At 33.1% G+C, this 19,999-nt stretch overlaps 2 protein-coding genes across 4 annotated transcripts; one reads left to right on the top strand and one right to left on the bottom strand.

The window, feature by feature from the left end:
* Nucleotides 1-429: 429 nt before the first annotated feature.
* On the bottom strand, nt 430-5,205 carry LOC110623700. Of its 2 annotated transcripts, none has more exons than XM_043959701.1 (2): nt 4,569-5,205; nt 430-3,757 (listed from the first exon to the last, which is right to left on the bottom strand). In XM_043959701.1, the coding sequence occupies exon 2, from the start codon at nt 1,803-1,805 to the stop codon at nt 825-827; it is 981 nt and encodes a 326-aa protein (XP_043815636.1). In that variant the 5' UTR covers nt 1,806-3,757; nt 4,569-5,205; the 3' UTR covers nt 430-824. The 2 variants fall into 2 exon arrangements, with proteins under 2 accessions (XP_043815636.1, XP_043815637.1); XM_043959702.1 differs by lacking the exon at nt 4,569-5,205 and adding an exon at nt 3,880-4,562 and having other exon boundaries at nt 430-3,840.
* A 2,542-nt stretch (nt 5,206-7,747) lies between these two features.
* LOC110622378 (putative serine/threonine-protein kinase) lies at nt 7,748-17,009 on the top strand. Of its 2 annotated transcripts, none has more exons than XM_021766863.2 (7): nt 7,748-7,988; nt 8,337-8,474; nt 10,812-10,924; nt 12,613-12,823; nt 13,000-13,237; nt 13,619-13,769; nt 14,343-17,009. In XM_021766863.2, the coding sequence occupies exons 2-7, from the start codon at nt 8,402-8,404 to the stop codon at nt 14,700-14,702; spliced, it is 1,146 nt and encodes a 381-aa protein (XP_021622555.1). In that variant the 5' UTR covers nt 7,748-7,988; nt 8,337-8,401; the 3' UTR covers nt 14,703-17,009. The 2 variants fall into 2 exon arrangements, with proteins under 2 accessions (XP_021622555.1, XP_021622556.1); XM_021766864.2 differs by having other exon boundaries at nt 7,748-8,024.
* The last annotated feature ends 2,990 nt before the right edge of the window (nt 17,010-19,999 follow it).

Here is a 19,999-nt window from a genome sequence, read left to right as displayed (position 1 = left end):
GTTCAGCCAACGGGGTGGAGGGGGCATATCTGGCAGTCCTTAGGCCTCGATTGTATCCAGAGACGAACATGCGGAAGCTCTTATTCCATATAGTAGTCTTCATCTCGCCAGAGCCTTTGAATTCCGCAAGTCGCTCCTTGCAGGCCTCAGCTATCTTGGTCTTTAGCTCCGAAGAGTCCTTATAATCTTGGAGATAAGCTTCACAGGCCTGCTGGATCTCCCTTTTGAGCTCAGCCGACTCCTTGTACTCCCTTAAGCGCTCCTCGCACTCCAGCTGGACTCTATCCTCAGCATGCTTGGCATCCTCGAGCAAGGCCGCACACCTTTTCTTAAGAACCTCGACCTCCTGGCAGAGATGCTGGTTTTGAAGTTTAGACGTCTCTACTGCCAGGGCTAGGTCTCTCTCATTATCAGCCCGCTTAGCCAGTTCTTGCTACCACCCGGGCCAAGGCTTCTTCTTTCTGCGCCAGCACAGCATCAAAATCTGCCTTCAATAGCTCGTGCTGGTGCCGGGCCTCATCCTTCTGGCTCAAGGCCTCATCCCTCTCTCGCCGGATCTCCTCCAAGGAGGACAGCTGCTTCAAAGCCTCGTCGCGCTGATCTTCTGCCTCAGCTGTCCTCCCATCAGCCCTCTTGAGGGCCTCCCGCGCAGTATGAAGTTCTATCTGGAGGGACCTGGAATGCTCTCGGGCAGCCGCGAGATTGCCCCTGGCGTCGCTGGTTGCAGAAAGGTTCTCCTCCAGGCGTGCCTCTTCAATCCGGCGATCTACGGACTCCCGGAGAGAGTGGTCACGAGCGTCAACCTCCATAAAGAGGCCCATCACCTAGCACAAAGAAAAAACCGTTAAAACAAAGAAACAAAGAAAGCCAAAACGAAAACAAAAGGGACAACTTACCATCAGGAGCATCTCCCTGATTCTATCTCCGAGCTCCCCTCGAGGTCGAGACCGAAACACTGCTTGCTCTCGAGTAAAACCAGCCAAAAGGCCAGTCAGAGCAAGCAAACGAGGGTCCGAAGCCTCCGTGATCCCACCGAACATCCGCTCCCGCAAGATCTCCGCTACAACGCTTGTTGGAGTTTGATGAGTAATATCCTCCGCGTTCAGAATGTCGTTGTCAGGAGCAGACAACAGGGGCACCACGGGAGCCTCTTTCTTCTTCTCGAGAGGGGGAAGAGCTGGAGCCGGTCTCCTGGAAGCCCGAGACTTCTTAGGGACGAGAACTGGGGCAGGCACTTCGACTGAAGCAGGACACTTGCCCCCGACCTTCTTTGCGACACCTCCACCATCAGTGGGTCCGGGCCCCATTCCATCAGAAGCAGGGACAACCCCAAGAGGGGCCTCCTGGACACCTTCGGCCGCCGGGATGACCTCCATTCCTTCTTCTGGAGCCCTCTCCTCAGCGGCGGAGGTCTCAAGCCTCACCTCCGGAATACCCTCAGAAGGAAGGACAGGATCTGTCCTCGTCAGCTCAGTGCCCTCAACCGGACTAGAGATGATCCCTGGAGCCTCCTCCGTCCCTTCATTAGAAGTCCATCGAGACCGAGGGGCTTGGGAATGCTGAGGAGCCAAGCTTGATCTGCTGCGGCTGGATGGCCAGGACGACTTGCTATGTCGGGAGCTCGGTCTGGGAGCCCGAGAGGAGACCGGAGGAGGAGGAGGTTGGGTAGCCGACCTGGAAGAAATGACTTCGGCCACCCTTTGAGTAGCCTCCCCCACGGATTGCCCAGTCAGGAGGGCATCCAGAGCAGCGTTCATGCTCTCCCGGGACAATATAAGATTCTTGGGAGGCTTGATTTGGTCCATTTTCACCTCAGAAGCTGCAAAGATCCAAAATCATGGCAAGTTAGAGCAATCCTCAACAAAAATCACAAAAATAAAGCAAAACGGGTAAATGAAATAGAGTACCCGCATCCTGGATATCCTGGAGACTGGACACAAACATACACTTCTCGACATCATATTTCTTTTCGACAGAAGTCAGTCGAACAAACCCTACCTGCTCGGTAAGGCTCAACTGGGGCAGGTCGTTGCAACCCAACGAGACGTCTTCCCAGTCGAATTCTACCCCCCAGGACAAACCGAGGTCTTCTTTCAACTCCACCACAACAAAGCCCTCTACCCAGCCTTTTATTGAGTCCTTATAGCCCGTGAAAATGGATAAGCCACCACGGGGGGCAAAGTAGTAGAAGCACTGACTTGCCCGGACGAGACGGAAAAAGGTCACGAACAGACACGCCGTGGGCGCAAACCCCCAGCTCAGACAAATGGACTCGAAAGAACACATAAATAAAATGGAGTTGGGAGATAACATTCGGGGGATTTTCCTGAAGTATTGGAAGGCCTCGGTGAAGAAGGGAGTGAAAGGAAAAGTTAAGCCATAGTCTCGTTGTTTAATAAAAAAGACTAGGCTAAGGTCTTTCTGTGGGTCTATCAAACCGGGAGGGGGAGGATCGGGAAGAACGATCCTCTCATTCCGGTAAGGAGCTCGGATACGGTAAAGAGGGGTGTCCAAATATTTTCGGGAGAAGAAATTTGTCAGATTGGAAGGGGTGATACTAGACTCTAGATTAAAAACTTCAGGAAGCTTTGAGCCTTCCATGGTGAAGAGAGAAGCGTACCTTGAAATAAAGACAGGGAGACGAAGATAGCAGTGCGCACGAAGAACAGAGGAAAGCAAGAACTTGGAGAAGACGGAGAGAATTCGAAATTCGAAATGACAATAAGGTGAAAAGATGTTCTGAGGCAAGCTGTATTTAGGCGGCGCGGTCATAATGATTCTCGGTATTTACTACCTCATCATTCGGGCAATAACTGATGAGAAGGTAAAGGGGCAATTGATGACCGCTGGATTTCACTATCCCGGTCTAAGGCCAGGCCCACGATGACAGCCCATGACCTGAAGGCTTCTAAGTCTCCCGTGTGAGTCAGGTCCAGCTCGCTCAGTCTTAAGACCGGACCCCATTTAGATTTTTCAATCAGGCTGGCCCTGCCTATTCCGGCCCAATGATCAGACCTCCTCTAAGCTCAACCTTAATCTCATCTTCCAGCCCAGCCCAGAAGAAGGAAGGTGGCCAGCCCACCCATCTGGTGGGACCCTCCGCATGCGCGCCAGATGAGAATTAAGTGGCCGTTACGCATGAAGCAGAATATCTGATATTCTCGTACGACCGTATCAGAATGGCAGGGACAGGTGGCCCAATGGCGGTAAGACCGTTACACGTCACTGACAGACAAAAGAAAATGATAAAAGGGAAGGAACACTCTCCTCTCAAGCTAAGCTTAGAGAACACTTTGTAAACCCTATTTTCTGGATCTCAGATGCAACCACCAAAGCGGACAGCAACCTATAAATTGTCCATCGTGCAACCAGTCACATGGTCATTTGTGTTCATTACCACAATCTGAAGATCAATCCATGGCATAATATCCGAAAGAAAAACACAAATACCGACAATACAATCCACCACAGATCTAAACCAAATAGACTAAAAAACTAAAAAAATCAGTTAGAAAACCCGAAATCAAAACATTCACAAAGCCTGACGACGTCCTCTGACCAAAAGGTAGAGGACCTTCAGGCTAACGATCGTTTACACCTTTGTCGCTTTCTTTGCCATTTCCTCTCTATCAATAATTAGCTTTTATTGTGCATTCACTTAATTTGTAATCATAGTACAAGTGAAGTCCACTTTCACCCTAGCCAATTTTGAATAGCTTGATGTGGACCCCTTGATGATCTTCAGAAGCTTTAATATCTGCACCGGACATATGTCGACAAACATGGTTAAAGATGCAATCATATAGAGCTTTATAAATATTTCAACAAAAAAAAATAGACCTTTCTAAATATGCCAAATAATAAAATAAAAAAATAGACCTTTCTAAATATGCCAAATAATAAAATACATAGAAAATATAATCTGCTCCTAACAAACGCAAAGACAGAAGGAAATGGGCAAAAAGCTTATTTAGCCATTTAATAAGATTTAAGAGTCAACTAAATCCTCTTTAGATGTCATAAGTGTTGCAGATTGAGTGCATGCAAGTCAACAGACGACTTGCAAACAAGAAAAGCCACAGCACAACGACAACTAACAGACAATAGATCTAAAACAAAAAAGCTCTCTCACGTTTAGCTTATAAATCAGAAGAGAAACAAAAGCAAATAAAATAAAAAAATATCTATAACCCACTCGATAGAGGGAAGAGCAAACTCACTACCGGGAAAGGAGAGAAGGCCTCCCCTGCTCGGAGGGATAAGAAAAGCCACACTAAAGACTACAGAAATAAGGGGCTTGCCTTAAAGAACTTTCAAAACAGAGAAAATTTCTTTGTCTAAAAGAAAGAGAGTAATTTCTCAATTGGCGAACAGAAGCATATCTAATGCCAAACAGGTGTATAGGTGATATGCTTAGATTGATCAACATCTGAATGAAACAATTAAGGCTATGGGAAAAACAAACAGAAATCCAATTTATGTGTCCAGTAAAAAAAGATAGAATTTATCAACTTTAAATTATATTAATATATTTTCTTAATATATATTAAAAAAAAATTATATTGTACCACTCAAGGATGTAGTCATATATATTTTAGCGCTGAAAGCCTTTGGTCTCTGCTGGTCCGTAATACGTTCACATCATCTTGATTAATCATCATGACGATGACTATGTGATAAACTTCTGCCTAACGTCTGCTTAGCCAACTGAATTCGTTGAAGCGCCAAGGCGAAACCACTGAAGCAGCAGCCTCACATCGATCGTCACCGCCTGCATGATATGCCTCCCGACGCTCTTCTGTTGGTTACAGTGCCAACTCCTTCCACTTCTCTCCTCCGTCCAGAATGCTCATGCCGGATAATTAAATTGAAGTTCTATGGAATTTATTATTATAATTTAATTATTAAATTATACAAGGAGTCGCTAGAAAAATCTGGATAACTTGGGAAGGATTCTAGAAGAGTCGCGTCAATCATTTGATTGCTGAGGTTTGAAATTTAAATAGCTGAAGGTAATGGTCCAAAATTCTTCTATTCCAGAGTCTCCACCGTCCCACTAGAGAATTTTTATTCTGCTACTGCGCGCTTCAGCGCTTGCCTTTGTTGACACACTTCCCTCTCTTTTTGGGCAAATTATTGAGTGATTCCGATATGTGCTTCCTCATTAATAAGGTATAGGTTTCACGTTCAATGACTCAAGCTAAAATCAACTTTATGTAATTAGACTGTTTAGTTGCTATATTTTTAATTATATGTATTATTTAATTTCAATAATTTTAAATATTAATATTATTTAGGTTATTTAAAGGAAGGTGAATGTAATTTTTAAAAAGATATTTTCAGAAGGGTTTGATGGATCTGATTTGAATCTGATTTGAATTTTAGGTATTCTTTTGGTGTATATCTTTTATTAGGACCATCTGATCAACCACAATGATACATTTTTTACCTATCTCCACTGAACACTATACAATTTTCACCAATGGCCTCATCCAAAGAAAAAATCAGCCAAAAAACAACCTCTTTCGCCTAAAGAGCCTTTGAACAAAGAGAAATAAAGTGAATTAACACCTATATCCTCTATTCCAACCATATGCTCATACTGCTATTTCAGCTCTTGTGAGAAAATTTTTAAAGTTCACTACATGCAAGTCTGTGCATCCCATTCCTCCTAAGTCTCAATTAAGCAATCCCTCATCTCAATTTGATATTGAACCTATCCAAATATTAAAAGATGCATCTAAGGATAACAGAAAATCCGATTCAACAGATGGCACCTCCTCAAGCTCATAGAGTGATCAATTCCCAAAAATTTAACTGAGAAGAAGCAAGAGGCATGAGATGAGAACAAAAATTGCAAAATCTGGAGACCTTTGGCAGTCTAACCTGTCTTCGAAAATAGAAACTTTCGAGTATGTAATGGAAATTTAGAATGCTGAAAGTCACATATTCAGTAATTCCTAGTCTGTTTTCTATATGTTTTCTAGTATGTTTTTAGGGGTGTTTTGGGATAATTTTAAGAGTTGTAAAAATTATGTTTGATCTCTCATTCAGATTCATTTGTGTAGAATTAGACGTGAGAGACCGTAAAGGTTAGTAATGAGATTACTGCTACAAAGCAAGGCTTGTGTTTCAAAGAGGTGAGTAGAGCTAGACTAAACTCTTATTTTTAATCAAATTAAATGTTTTAAGTATACTCATGCATCATGAATATGATGTATAATTGAATAAGTTATTATGCATTAGATTTATAAATATAATGCATTACATATTTAACTGTTGTTATGGATGAATATTGAATGACCTACTAGATCTCATGATATGATTATGTACGACGGATATGGAAGATCAAGTCGAGACTTATTCTACACTACTGACATTATATAAGAGAAATATCAGTGTGTTCATTCTACACCCTTCACAATATAAATATGTTATGTTTAAAAAAAATTTCTAAAGTGTACCGTTGCGTGTCAGACACTATTAGATTTTATGGAGGGTTACTAGTGACAAATCCATTTTGTTATGATTTGATTATGTTATAATGCATATGTATGAGCACATATTTTTATTAAATTATTTTATGCCATGTTTCTACTCACTATACTATAATAGCTTATCTTTTTCTGCTAATCCCAAGCATGCAGGATCAAAGTTAGCGTGTGAATTCATCAGATTTCTTAGATATAGTTTTTTGTGTAATAGTTTAGTTGTGAACATGTTATTATGATTTAGTATTGAGTTTTGCCTAAAAATTCTTTTATGATTCTTTTATTGATGATCTCAGTATGTAAAAATTTTAAATTTCATGTGATATTTGAATCAAACTATAGTATATAATGATAATGTCAGAACATTTAATGAGAGCTCTAAAATTTCATGTGATATTTGTACCAAATTGTAGTATGTAATGATAATATCAGAACATTTGATTGATGAGAATTCTAATATAAGTTGATGTTTAGAATTATGATATTATATATATAATAAATTTTGGTTCACGATATAGTAATATTTTATTTATATATTTGAGGTCATATTTAGATTACATTAGGTATATATAATAAATTTATTATGGATTTTATCGACTTTAAATCAATTTAAATCCTAACGGTTCAATTTTTGAATTATTACAATATCATTATAAATCTCTATCTCGTGATAACTATCATTTATAGAGATTTTTTTATTATTCATCGCTTTAAAAATTTCAAAATAGCATTAAATTTTTTTTCATATATATTCTTACAAATTTTCAAGGTATTTAATTATGTAAAAAAATATAATCATTTAAAAAATATTTTAAATAAATTATTATAAATTTTTCTGTAATTAAAACTATTAATTACTAGAGTAAATAAATCTAACTATAAATATTAAGGAATTGAGGTAAGAGCTATTAAATTTGTATTAATAATGTTAAAATCGTATTACATATGTGATCATGAAGTGTTTTTAATTTAATATTATACATTTTTATATAGTACTGAGAATAACTGCACTTAAAATAATAATTAATATATCAATAAAATAATAATAAAATTTATTATAATTTATATAATAAAATTGACTAAACTTCTAATTACTGCCTCTAAAGTCATTGGACTCTGTCAATGTTTATTTCTTGCAAAATTCTTTATCTAAAATATTTAATAATTTATAGAACATTAATGAGTAAAACAAGAAAGAGTCTCAGCTACCATTGCATTTATTTCCTTTCATATGCCTGTCGCTATCGCTTACCTTTCTCTTCTTGTTTATGCCCTTCATATTTCTTCTCATTTTCTCTGCCTTTAATCACTACCTCCTCAAGTAAAAGCAATGATTAAGCTCATCTCTTCGTGTTCTCCCTTTGATTTCTGTTGCTTTTATCTCTCCAATCGCTTTTGCAATTTCTCCTCTCCATTGCCCCTCTTCGCCTTCCTTTATTTCCAGCCATGCGTTGACGTTTTCAGCCTGCATCATTCCAAACCAGACCCTGTTCTCAGGTTATGGATTGTGTTTGCATTTCACTGTAGTTAGTGGTAATAATAATAATAATGATTTTCAATTTCTTTTTCTTGTGCAAATTGCATTTTGTTTTACTTATCTGCTTCTTGGGTTGTTAATGGTTTGTAGTTTATATTCCTTTCCTTGCTATTTTGTCTCTGTTATTGAGTTGTATTACTAATTTATGGTTTTGTTGGTTTTTTTTTTCTGGCTTTGTTCTTCACCTTGATTTTCAAGTATATATGTGTTTTTTTATAGTATACAGGCCAAAGAATATCTTTATATATACATATATATATATATATATATATATACACTTTTGAAATGATCTTTACTGGGTAATTCAGGATTGAAGAAGAGACATGGTTTAAGGGTTTTGCTGTGTAGATCAAGAACCTTGAATTGAATTACAATGAGCTTTGCCTGCTTTGGTGCATTAAATTGCTGTAAAGGGAAAGACAGTCACAGCCAGCAACAGCCAGAAGGTAAGAAGATTCACTATGCTACAAGTTTGTGATGATTTCACGATGATCATCAAATGTTAATCCTGTTTAGATTCCATTACTTTGTTTTTGTCTGGCGTTGTGTTGTGTTTTTCCTCCTTTTTTTTTTTTAAATTTTTCTATGATATCAGGTTTTTTTAATTGGTTAAAAAATGAAATCAAATAATTTGTTGGTATCCAAATCTACATGATGGCAGTTTCCACGCTAAATCCTGAAGGAAGAAAATAAACAAATCAAACAAACGGTTCAACCTCTCAATATCCATGGGCATCAATAAATCATACAATTACAAGCGTATACTCATAATAAAAATATTATTAGTGTCCATTCCTCTTAGACATGTCCTTTTTTCTCCAATGTTGGGAAGCCCCTCTCCTGAGGCCATCTCCAACCCTATGCACCATTTTTTGCATCATTTTTTGCACACCATTTTAGTGCTTTACATCAAAATGGCGCAATATTATCTCCAACCTTCTGCACCATTTTTAACACCAAAAAGAATATTGTATTTATATTCTTCTCTCTCTTTAATATTATATTATTTATTTTACCTTAATTTTATTTATATATTTCACTCAAAAAATTCATATAATTTTATATATTCACTCTAAATATTTATATATTTTATATTTTCATCTAATATTTAAATATTTAACTATTTTATAAATAAACAAATAAAAATATATTAATTATAAAATTATATTAATTAAATAATAATTATAAAAAAACATTACTTAAACATTAATTATAAACATACATTAATTAAACATTAATTAGCAAACTAAAAATAAAATAAACTCATACATATTAAATTATCAATAAAAAATTACAAATTAATTTATATGATCATTTGAATTTGTATATTGCTCCCACAAATAAATTCATACATATTTATTTATATTATTCTATATAATATGTTATAAATAAATTAATTTATTATAAATATTATTTATAATTATGAATATATTAATTTAAATTAATTTTCAATAATTATAAAAATATAAAATAAATTAAAAATATAAAAAATTATAAAAGTGAAAAAAATTAAACTTAATTGAAAATATATATAAATTTTGAATTATATTATAATTTAAAAAAATAGAAAAAGAAATAAAATTTAAATTATATTATAAATTTAAAAAAAAAAAAAAAAAACAGAAAATAGCGCTGCTACAGTGTCACGCCATATTTGGCGTGACACTGTAGCGGTGCGCCAAAATCCCGTAGGATTTTGGCGTGCGTTGGAGGGCCATCTCCAACGCCAAAATAGAAATTGGCGCAGCGTTGGAGATGGCCTTAACAGATGAAAACTAAATAACTTCTCCACAATACTCCTATACGTAATGTTAGTCCTTTCAATCGTAATCTAAATAATAATCTCACTTAATTATTAATTACATTATATTAAGAGTTTTCCTCTATATGAGAAATAATACTCCACATGCTTGAAAAATATTTCTCGCTCTCAAATTAAGAAAAGGTCTCTTTCAGATTCTGCTAGAATTTTGAGTCATAAGTCTAACACTATTGAATATTCAAGGTGTAATGCAATACCTGGAAATTGTTCAAATGTTGCCCTTCATTACCTGATTTCCTTATTACTCTGTTAAATGCAAATTACAAGGACTTGCATTTAGTGTTGCTGAAAGTGGGCAAACCAGGTCCTCCTTATCAGGCTACCTAGTTCAAGAAAATCCTGTGCCTTAGTAGATTTAGGTGGATTGACCTGCATATGGGTTAAAGTTAGTAGCAAATAATATTAACTAAAGCAGTGAACTAACTGAGTCTAGTTGTGCTTGGTTATGGGTTTCATAGTCTCTTCTTGGTACTCGGTAGAGTTTCACAATGCAATGAGCTCTGCTGATTTGGAATCAAATTTGAAGATTTATTGCTCTCAAACCATAATCCAAGGCATGTTCCAGCTGACCATGATCAAACAATCTATGCTCTGTGATTTATGAGGGAATGATGGTTGGTTCGGTCCCTGCCATGAGCAGCTGTTGAACTTCTCTAATTTTGTTAGACAATACTTGTCAGTCTTTGGGCATGCCAAAAATTTTGAAGCTGACTTTAAACTTAATATCAATACTACATAAAGTCCTCAAGATAAACTGAAAATCATGTGCAATTAATGAGCTTTTAATTTCTCTAGATTTTCTTTCTGTTACAACGTCAGTATAGTTTCTATCAAGCCTTTTATTTGGAATCCAGGATGTTACTGGCTGTTCCTTTTTAATTTGATTATGAATATCACCCTATTGGCATTGTTTACTTCAAACGCTCTTACTTGCTTTTGTGTTTCATTTGTGCATGGCTAGAGATTGCCACCAATAACGTGAGGATCTTCTCTTATAATTCCTTGACATCAGCAACAGGAAACTTCCATCCATCAAACAGAATTGGTGGAGGTGGTTTTGGAGTTGTCTACAGGGTGAGTCAAATGTCCTTTGTTTTGTTTTAGTTGCATTTATAGTGTGCAGTGTTTTTTGGGAAGGGGAAGATGGAGGAAGTTAGAAAGGAAAAAGATATTAATTAGAAAGGGCTTTTTGCCAATTTAGGGGCATGAAATTTTAAATTTGTTAATTAGGGGTTGAAGAAAAAATATTTGTAAATTTGGAATTGGGGTGGCATGTGGCCGTCGCCGTCGAATAGTGTGTTTGGCCCCAATTTAACAAGACGCCACTTTAAGTGGCGCCAGGCCTTGTGTCAGGCATTCTTTTGTTTTAAAAATGTGGCCAGCCATGATTTATTTATTTTTATTTTTTAATTATTAATATATTATAATAAAATAATTAATAAAAAATAAATTAATTAATTAATATAAATATTTAAAATTATAAAAATTAAATTTATTTTATTGAACTGCTATTTAGAATTATAAAATAAAATTATATTATGATTAAATGTTATATGCGATAACCTGATTGTTTATAATTTATCAAAGATAATAGATTTAATTAATTTATTCTGCGATTAGATTAATTAATTAATTAATTTTTCTTTGATAAATTATAAACAATTCAGTGTTTTCATATAATATCTAATAGTAAGATAATATAATTATTTATAATTTATTAAAAATAAAAAATAACTAAATTAAGTATAGCAGCATAATATTATAATTTTAAATATTTTTATATGCAATCCCTTTACTATTAATTTTTATAGTATTTTTATATATTAAAAATATTTTTATAAAATATAATAATTATTTATAACTAGTCTGAGTATTTTGTAAAGTTATGAAATAATATTAAACGTGTACAAAAATATTAATACTATTTAATTACAGAATTACTGTTTATCACTAAACAAATGTATACGATATGATTGAATTATTTTTACACATCTAATCGCAATATAATACCAATTTTATAATTTAATTAATTTAATAATTTTATTTATATTATATTTTTTTAATTATAAATTTTTTATAATATATTTTATTAATTTTATTAGACTGTTATTATGCAGTCGTATGTAATCATAGAATAATATTAATTTTATGATACTGTACATAATTACAGAATAATATTAATTTTATAACACTGAAATTATATAGGGTCTATAATATTTTTAATTTAAATATTAATAATAAAATATATTAAATATTAATATATTTTATTACTAATAAATATTAATATATAAAATATATTAATATTTAAAATTATAGAATAAAATTATACTGTAATTAAATGTTGTACGCAATCACCCATTATTATTATTAATAAAATTTATTAAATATTATTATATTAAAATTATAAAAATATTTATTATTATAAAAATATAATATAAATAATATTTTTAAATTAATATAATATAAATATTTTATTATAATATATTAATAATTAAAAAATAAAAAATAAAATAAATCATGGCCCTGGATCAAGTGGCGCCAGACCACACTTTAAATAAAAAAAAGAATGACTGGCGCTCAAACGCACTTTTCACCTGACATCTCAACGCCAAATTCATAAATATTTTTTCTCCAGCCCCTAATTCACAAATTTAAAATCCCTCGCCCCTAAATTGGCAAAAAGCCCGATTTCCCTAAGCATGAAACAGTGCATAGTATTATTTTTTAGTTGTGCTTATACAAATTTATGTTCATCTTTGTAGGGAGTGTTAAGGGATGGAACTCAAGTGGCAGTCAAGTGTCTTTCTGCAGAATCTAAACAAGGAAAGCATGAGTTCATGACAGAGATTCAAATGATATCAAATATTCGACACCCAAATCTTGTTGAGCTCATTGGTTGCTGTATTGAAGGCAGTAACCGGATACTGGTCTATGAATATATGGAGAACAACAGCCTGGCAACTTCTCTACTTGGTAATTGCTAGAATTTTGAAGTAAAATTTTCTAAAAACATTTTTTCACGTATGAAGCATAAACAGAAAGACCTTAAAATGAACATATCATTGTCAAAACTTGAAAGCACTATGTGTGTGTCTGTGTGATGTTTGTTGGTATTCAAATGTGCTGATATCCAGAAACAATTCATTCAGGTTCAAAAGGTAAACACATAGTTATGGACTGGTCTACGAGAGCTGCTATTTGCCTTGGTACAGCTACTGGTCTTGCATTTCTTCATGAGGAAGTTGAGCCACCTATTGTCCACAGGGATATTAAGGCTAGTAATATACTTCTTGATGGAAACTTGAAGCCAAAAATCGGGGACTTTGGGCTGGCTAAACTTTTTCCAGACAATGTCACTCATGTTACTACTCGAGTGGCTGGAACAGTGTAAGCACACATTTCTTTACCATTTTGTTTACTTATCAGCAGCCTCTACCTTTCACCATATCCAAAATGTGCGAGAGGAAAATTACTAGAATAAGTTCTGAAATGTTATTTGCTTGTTAACTTACTAACTGATCCTATCTTTTACTCTTCATGACTAGCTCTTAGCCTATTAGTTTATAAAGAAGAAAGTGAGTGTATAATGTAATTTGCAGCATGAACTTGTTGAGCTAAAATCTATTGAGTTGCTCAAGGATGGAACATCCCTTGTGAAATTAACGCTTGCTACATAATTATGACTTTTGCTTTACTAATTGATTGTCTCCCCCCTATCTACTTTACATTGTGTTTGCCTGTCACTCATAACTTTTTATGTTTCTGCAGGGGATATCTGGCTCCAGAGTATGCCCTACTAGGACAGCTTACCAAAAAGGCTGATGTATATAGTTTTGGTGTGCTCTTGCTTGAAATAATTAGTGGGAGAAGTAGCAGCAAGGCAGCATTCGGGGTGGATCTGTTGGTTCTGGTTGAATGGGTATCTTTCTAAACTTAAGTGATCAGTTGGTGTAAAACATCTTTATGCTATTTTTATTTTTCATGCTCATTGAAGAACAAGAAAAGGGTAAAAATACAAAGGGTCAATTTTTGTGCAATTGGGTTCAGTTGCTCTCTGAGATTGCTCATCCTCCTTTATATTTTACTGCTATCCTTTTTTTTTTTTTCATTTGAAAGGGGGTGGGAGGAAAATATTGTTGAGATTTTTATGGTCTACCTTTTGATTAGGAGGTTCAAAAATTAAAATGGTCAAATCAATGAAATTATACTAAGTTAACATCATAAAATAATTTAGCAATTCAACCATCTCATGTGAAGCTGTTCATGCATTGCTTTTTTTGGGTCATTTTATCTCTATATATATGAAGATTGTGGGTTTTATTCTATTGGAGGCAGGAAATGAAGAACAAGTTTAACTCAACTCGCTTCCATAACTATCCCTGCTTTACTATTAATATGGTCTCGTTATGCATCAACCGGGGAAATAAAACCTGTGCGTGTGTGCGTCTGTGTGTGCACCTTTTTGAGATACCAGATTCGAATGTTGTTGTAGGTGTGGAAACTGAGGAAGGAAGAAAGGCTTATGGATCTTGTTGATCCAGAAGTGAATCAATATCCAGAGGATGAAGTGATGCGCTTCATCAAGGTTGCACTCTTCTGTACCCAAGCAGCTGCACACCAAAGACCCACTATGAAGCAAGTGTTAGAAATGCTTTCCAAGAATGTCAACCTGAATGAGAAGGCACTAACAGAACCAGGGGTGTACAGAAGTCATACCTCTCAGCACTTTGGAGGTAGTTCAGATGAGACATCATCTTCCCAAAAGAAAAAAGGCAAGCAATCAGTATATTCTCCTGCAACATCTATTCAGTTTGATAGCAATCAGAGTGTGACTCAGATGCTTCCCAGATGATAATGCATTGGCCAGTTCTTTCTACTCTCTGTTTGTTCTTTTTGCTTAATCTTGCTGACCATTCTAGGAAGCCCGTGAAGTCTTAGCTTCTTGTCAATCTCCACCCCCCCCCCCCCCCCCAAACACACTGGCCTAGCAATCTTTTACTCGACCAAGTTATTATTCGAGTGAGATTGAACTTTAGTTGAGAGAATGGTAGTAATAGTAGTATCTATACCACATGTAGATCCAGATGTAACCAGTTGATATAAGCTATTCATCTTTATATAAAATTTGTTATGTAATTTGTTAATGTCAAATGTGTGTATTGTCTTTTTGCCCTTTTGGTTCCTTTCTAATATCTTTTGGTTCCCTTTTTCTCCTTTGCCACTTGCTTATAGGTCCTGTGCGAATTGGTTGTGGTTCATTTGATTACGGAAAATAAAATAATATTTGTGCAAAATTTTTTTGCACAGAATATTTTAAAAAAAAATGATTTTTCATTTTGATTGCTAAGGTACCTACAAAGAGAAAGTCATTTAAAAAAAAACAGTGCAGAATATACCGGGAAGGCTGGGATCACTAGATTTACAAGATTCAACACACATAGAATCGTAAATGAAAAGTGAAACATTTAGTGCCAGCATTTATTAAGAGGAAAAAAAAAGTAGAAGGCAAAAAGTTCACACGAAACATCCCATCCTACCAAAAGCTAATAAAATTGGAAGAACATTCTCAATCATATGACATATTTCTACCATGCTAGATGCCTTTCCATTCATAATCACACCAAACATCATATGAAAACTTTCTACACGATAATTGATGCTTCATCATATGCCAGCTTCCAATATCTTGAAGTTTAGGATCAGAATGAAATCTTAATATCACAGTTAAATTATACTTGCATAATTCAACATTCTCTAGCAGCCGCTTTAGCCTCAGCAGCTGCTTTAGCCTCAGCAGCTGCTGCAACCTTATTGGACGTAACATTATTTAGAGTAGTCATGGCTTCGAGAAGTGCAACCTTAGTGACCTTTTTCTTTTGGGTTCTGATGAAGATGGTGGTTTAGGCTTCATTTTGAGGAGAGAGATAATGTTTTAGCTTGAAAAGTATTTGACGTATAGATCAGTTGGCTTTCCAGCTTGGGCCCTTGGACCATAACAATGCAGGATTTCTTTTTCTCTTGATCGTTCTTTCCTCTTTTCTCTGTGGCTGTCACTTCATGAGGAATGAGCTCTGCACTTCCAGTAATTATTCTATAGCTTCGTTCTTGGTTTTGGTTTCCCAAATATCGCTGATACGTAAAATTACAAATCAGAAAATTTTCAAAGCAGGGTCAAACAATACCATTCTTCACAAAGGTAATGTAATATTCAATTGTCACTTGCTTCTCTCTATTTCCTTCTGAGAGATAGGTTTGGCCATAAAAACATTGTTTCCCCACACTCATTTACATTATGTTTGGTTGGGTGAAGAAGAGGAGAGTGAAGGGAAGGAGAGGTATGTAGATTATTTAACTAGTTTGGAGGTGTAAATTAAGGGAAGAAGGGTAAGCCTTACCCCTCCCCTTCCCCTCTAATGCCATTGTGTCGAGTTTTTTCTTACTATTTGGGGTTTAAGGGGGAAGTGAGATAATTTCTCAAAATTTGATATCCATTACCCTCCCATTAATTTATCTCTTTCCAAACACAATCATGTTTATTGTAACCCTTCATAGTCCATACCCTTTCCCCTCTTTACCTTTCCATACTCTTCCATTGATGATTACCCTGCCTCACTTACTTTTCTCACCTAATCCAAACAGTGTTAACACTAGTAGCTGAGAACACAATCAGAGCTCACCTCGCCACTATCTCAAAGAGAAACCGTTGTGGAGGTCAAGATCGGACCGTCAACGCTCCAATACATCCGACCGCTGTCGATCTGCTTTGGAGAGAACGTAGAGAATCGTGCAGCGCCACCAGAAAAGATCGATGCTGGACTCTCGTTCACCCGCTGGGAGGAGAACATATCATGCTCAGCTTTGTACACGCGGAAGGTGAAGATCACCGGCGGAGTCCTTTATACAGACCGTTAGCGAAATATCTGGGAAGGTAGGCGAGGATCATATCCGATGTACTCATCGTCGTTGAGGGGCGATTGGAGCCGGTGAGTCGTGAATCATCACCGCATAAGCCGGTGAACGATGATATGTTTCTCTGCTTCTCTTCCTCAGACCACAGTAGTTGGCGTGGGTGAGAAATCTCACCGGTCACCGGTCGTCTTCGGTGTTAATTATTTAGTCGGTATGGTAAATAGAAATTAATTAATTGATTTTTTTTTAATTTTTAAAAATTTTATTAATTAATCCATCGTATATTATAAAAAGAATTTAAAATAAGAATTAATTAATAATTTTTTGAAAATTTTAAAAAATTAATTAATAAATTTTTTAAAATATTGAAATATTTTAATTTATTTTTTAAAAACAATAAATTAATCAATAAATTTTTTCATGAAAATTAAATAATAATTTTACTATAAAAAAATAACCTCCATTAAAATATGAATAAAAATTTATAATTTTGTTCCATTTTTACCCCTAATAATGAATTAATTTTTTTTAAACAATAATGAATTAATTCTAAAATTTTGAAAATACAATTATTTAATTTTTTTTATTAGTAAAATATTTGTATTGTAAAACTGTAAATGCAGCAAATTATTTCAATAATAAAAAAAATCATATAGAACTTAATCTTTCGTTGATCGAATTAAAGTTAGAGATTTTTTATAAAAAAAAACTTAAAAATCTTTAGTTCAATGTAACTATTAGTCTAATTAATTTTAAAAATTTAGAGTAAACAAAAAATCTTGATCCACTAAAAAATATTTTAATTATTTTTCACATTTAAATATTTAAAAAAATTGGTCAATGCAAAATATTTTTATAATTAAAATAAAAATTAAGTTTTTTTAAAAAATATAATAGAAAAGAGGAAATATTATTTATTTTATGAGAATGTTATTAAAATTCTTATATATAAATTTGTTAATATATTTTATTTTTTAAATTAAAAATAAATAATAATAAATAAATTATTTTATTAAAAATATTTTTTAAATACAAATTATTTTCAATAAATAAACACCCTTAATTTGTTAATGTATTCATATTTAATAATTTAAAAATAAATAAACTCTATGATAAGAATAACTCAAAATTTTTAATTATTATATTTTTAATGAAACAATATAAATAAATAGTATATTATGAAAAATAAATAACTAAAGCTATTGATTCTAACTTTTTTCGAAGTACAAAAACTCTCTTATTTTGGTTTGTACTATTAAACAAATTTCTCAAGAGCTAGGCGTGCTACTTCTCTTATGTAGGCGGCCTAACTCATATAGGTAGGATTTAGTAAGTTGCATTTTCAATTTCAATTAATGAAATTTATTAATTTATTATATATAAAATTATATTATAAATATTATTATTTTTTATGATTTAAAGTTTGTTTATTTATAAAAAAAATATTTATTTTTTTTAACGTTTAGAATATTCATAGAAGCTAGTTAAAAGTATTTTTTTGACTAAAATAAAAATTAAATAATTTTAAGAAAAGTAATTTTTTATTTTTTAAAAAAATCATTTTATATATTTTAAAAATTTTATTAACACTTTTATGGACAAATTTATGAATATATTTTATTTTCTAAATTAAAATTAAACAATTGAAAAATAAATTACTCTATTGCAAAATATTTTTAATAAAATATGATAATATAAAATAAATTATTTCATTAAAAAAATTTCATACAAAATATTTTTTTTCAAATGCAACTTGTTTTCACAAACAATCGAAACCTAAATTATCTCCTTTCTCTTAATGATTCATTTTTCTGAACATTTGCTCTATCATATTCATTTCCCTATTACCTGTTTCTTTCTCTCCTCTCCCTATCCCTCTCTATACTAAAGCAATAGTCGTTGCTAAACTTTGTAATAAAACTATTAAAATTTCAAAATAATTAATCAAAATTATTTAATAATTAAAAAAATATTACATTTGACTTTATAATCTACTAAACTTTCAGTGTGGGAAAAGCAATCCCTACAATTGTGCTTGTGTGACAATTCTCTTATTAATCCTGCAGACATTTTTGTTGTGCTCTATTGAGTATAATGGCTAAGTCATCATCCAATTTAAAAAAATATCATAAATACATATAAATTTAAAAATTTTTTTATTTAAATGAAATAAAAGACATGATTATATGTAGGGTCTATCTATGTTACACGTGTAGCATATATTTTTAAGTTTTAGTCTATAATAACTTTTTTTTTTTATCAAATTGCATTGAAGATGATAACTTACATATAGGTAAAATACAGTTATATGTTTAATTTATAATTATATTTTACAAATAAATATTGATTCATAAATATATTTAGTAACTCATTTAATTGATTTTAAAATAAAGTTTTCCTTGCACACACTTACATGTATGTAATTTTGTGAATTTTATTTAAAATCAAAATTACTGTAATAAAATTAATATGTCAATAATTTGATTTTATGAGAATAAACAAATGATATTAGGCCAGCTGGACAATAAAGGCTCAATGCATACATGTTCTTTTTAATTTAATTCAAATGTTTCACTTTTGAATTTTGATATATAGTTTCAACTTTTTTAATTTGATGTATAGTTTTAACTAAGATTTAAATTTACAATTGGAAAATTATTTATTTTTATAAAGGACATGTCATTATAAAAAATTAATTTTATATGTTAATTTAGAGATCTAGCTAAAATTATAACTTAATTAAAAAAAAGTTGGACAATAAATCTAAATTGAAACATTAAAGAAAAGTGTAGAGGCAGGGGGACAAATGCCTCCATTAGATTCATCCCTTGTTGTATTTTTCTTATTTAATTTATAAACAAGTCATTAAATATTATAATTATTTTTATTCTATTTTCCCTTATCCTTGCCTTTCTCTTCCCTTACCTTCTATCTCGAAGTGTCGCTCTCCCCCTCTCTTTTTCTCTTTCTCTGTCTCTCCTTATTTTTACGTATCTTATATTTTTTCGCTATTTATCTCTTTTTATTTTTTTTAAATATTCATAACTCCAAACCAAAATTTGTACAATATAACTTTTTTTTTTTCTTGTAGTATTAAAACTGAGAATTATTAACCAAGCTTAGGCTCCCGGATGAGACCGACACAAATGAGCCATCTTTCCAGGACTGCAAAGCCTACCGTTGTTTTTTTTTTTTTTTTTTTTTTTTTTTTTTTTTTAAATTTATAAATAAAAAACCTAC

This window comes from Manihot esculenta, chromosome 9 (assembly GCF_001659605.2).
Source record: "Manihot esculenta cultivar AM560-2 chromosome 9, M.esculenta_v8, whole genome shotgun sequence".
In the NCBI taxonomy this organism is placed as follows: domain Eukaryota; kingdom Viridiplantae; phylum Streptophyta; class Magnoliopsida; order Malpighiales; family Euphorbiaceae; genus Manihot; species Manihot esculenta.
This window is presented reverse-complemented; position numbering and strand designations above follow the sequence as displayed.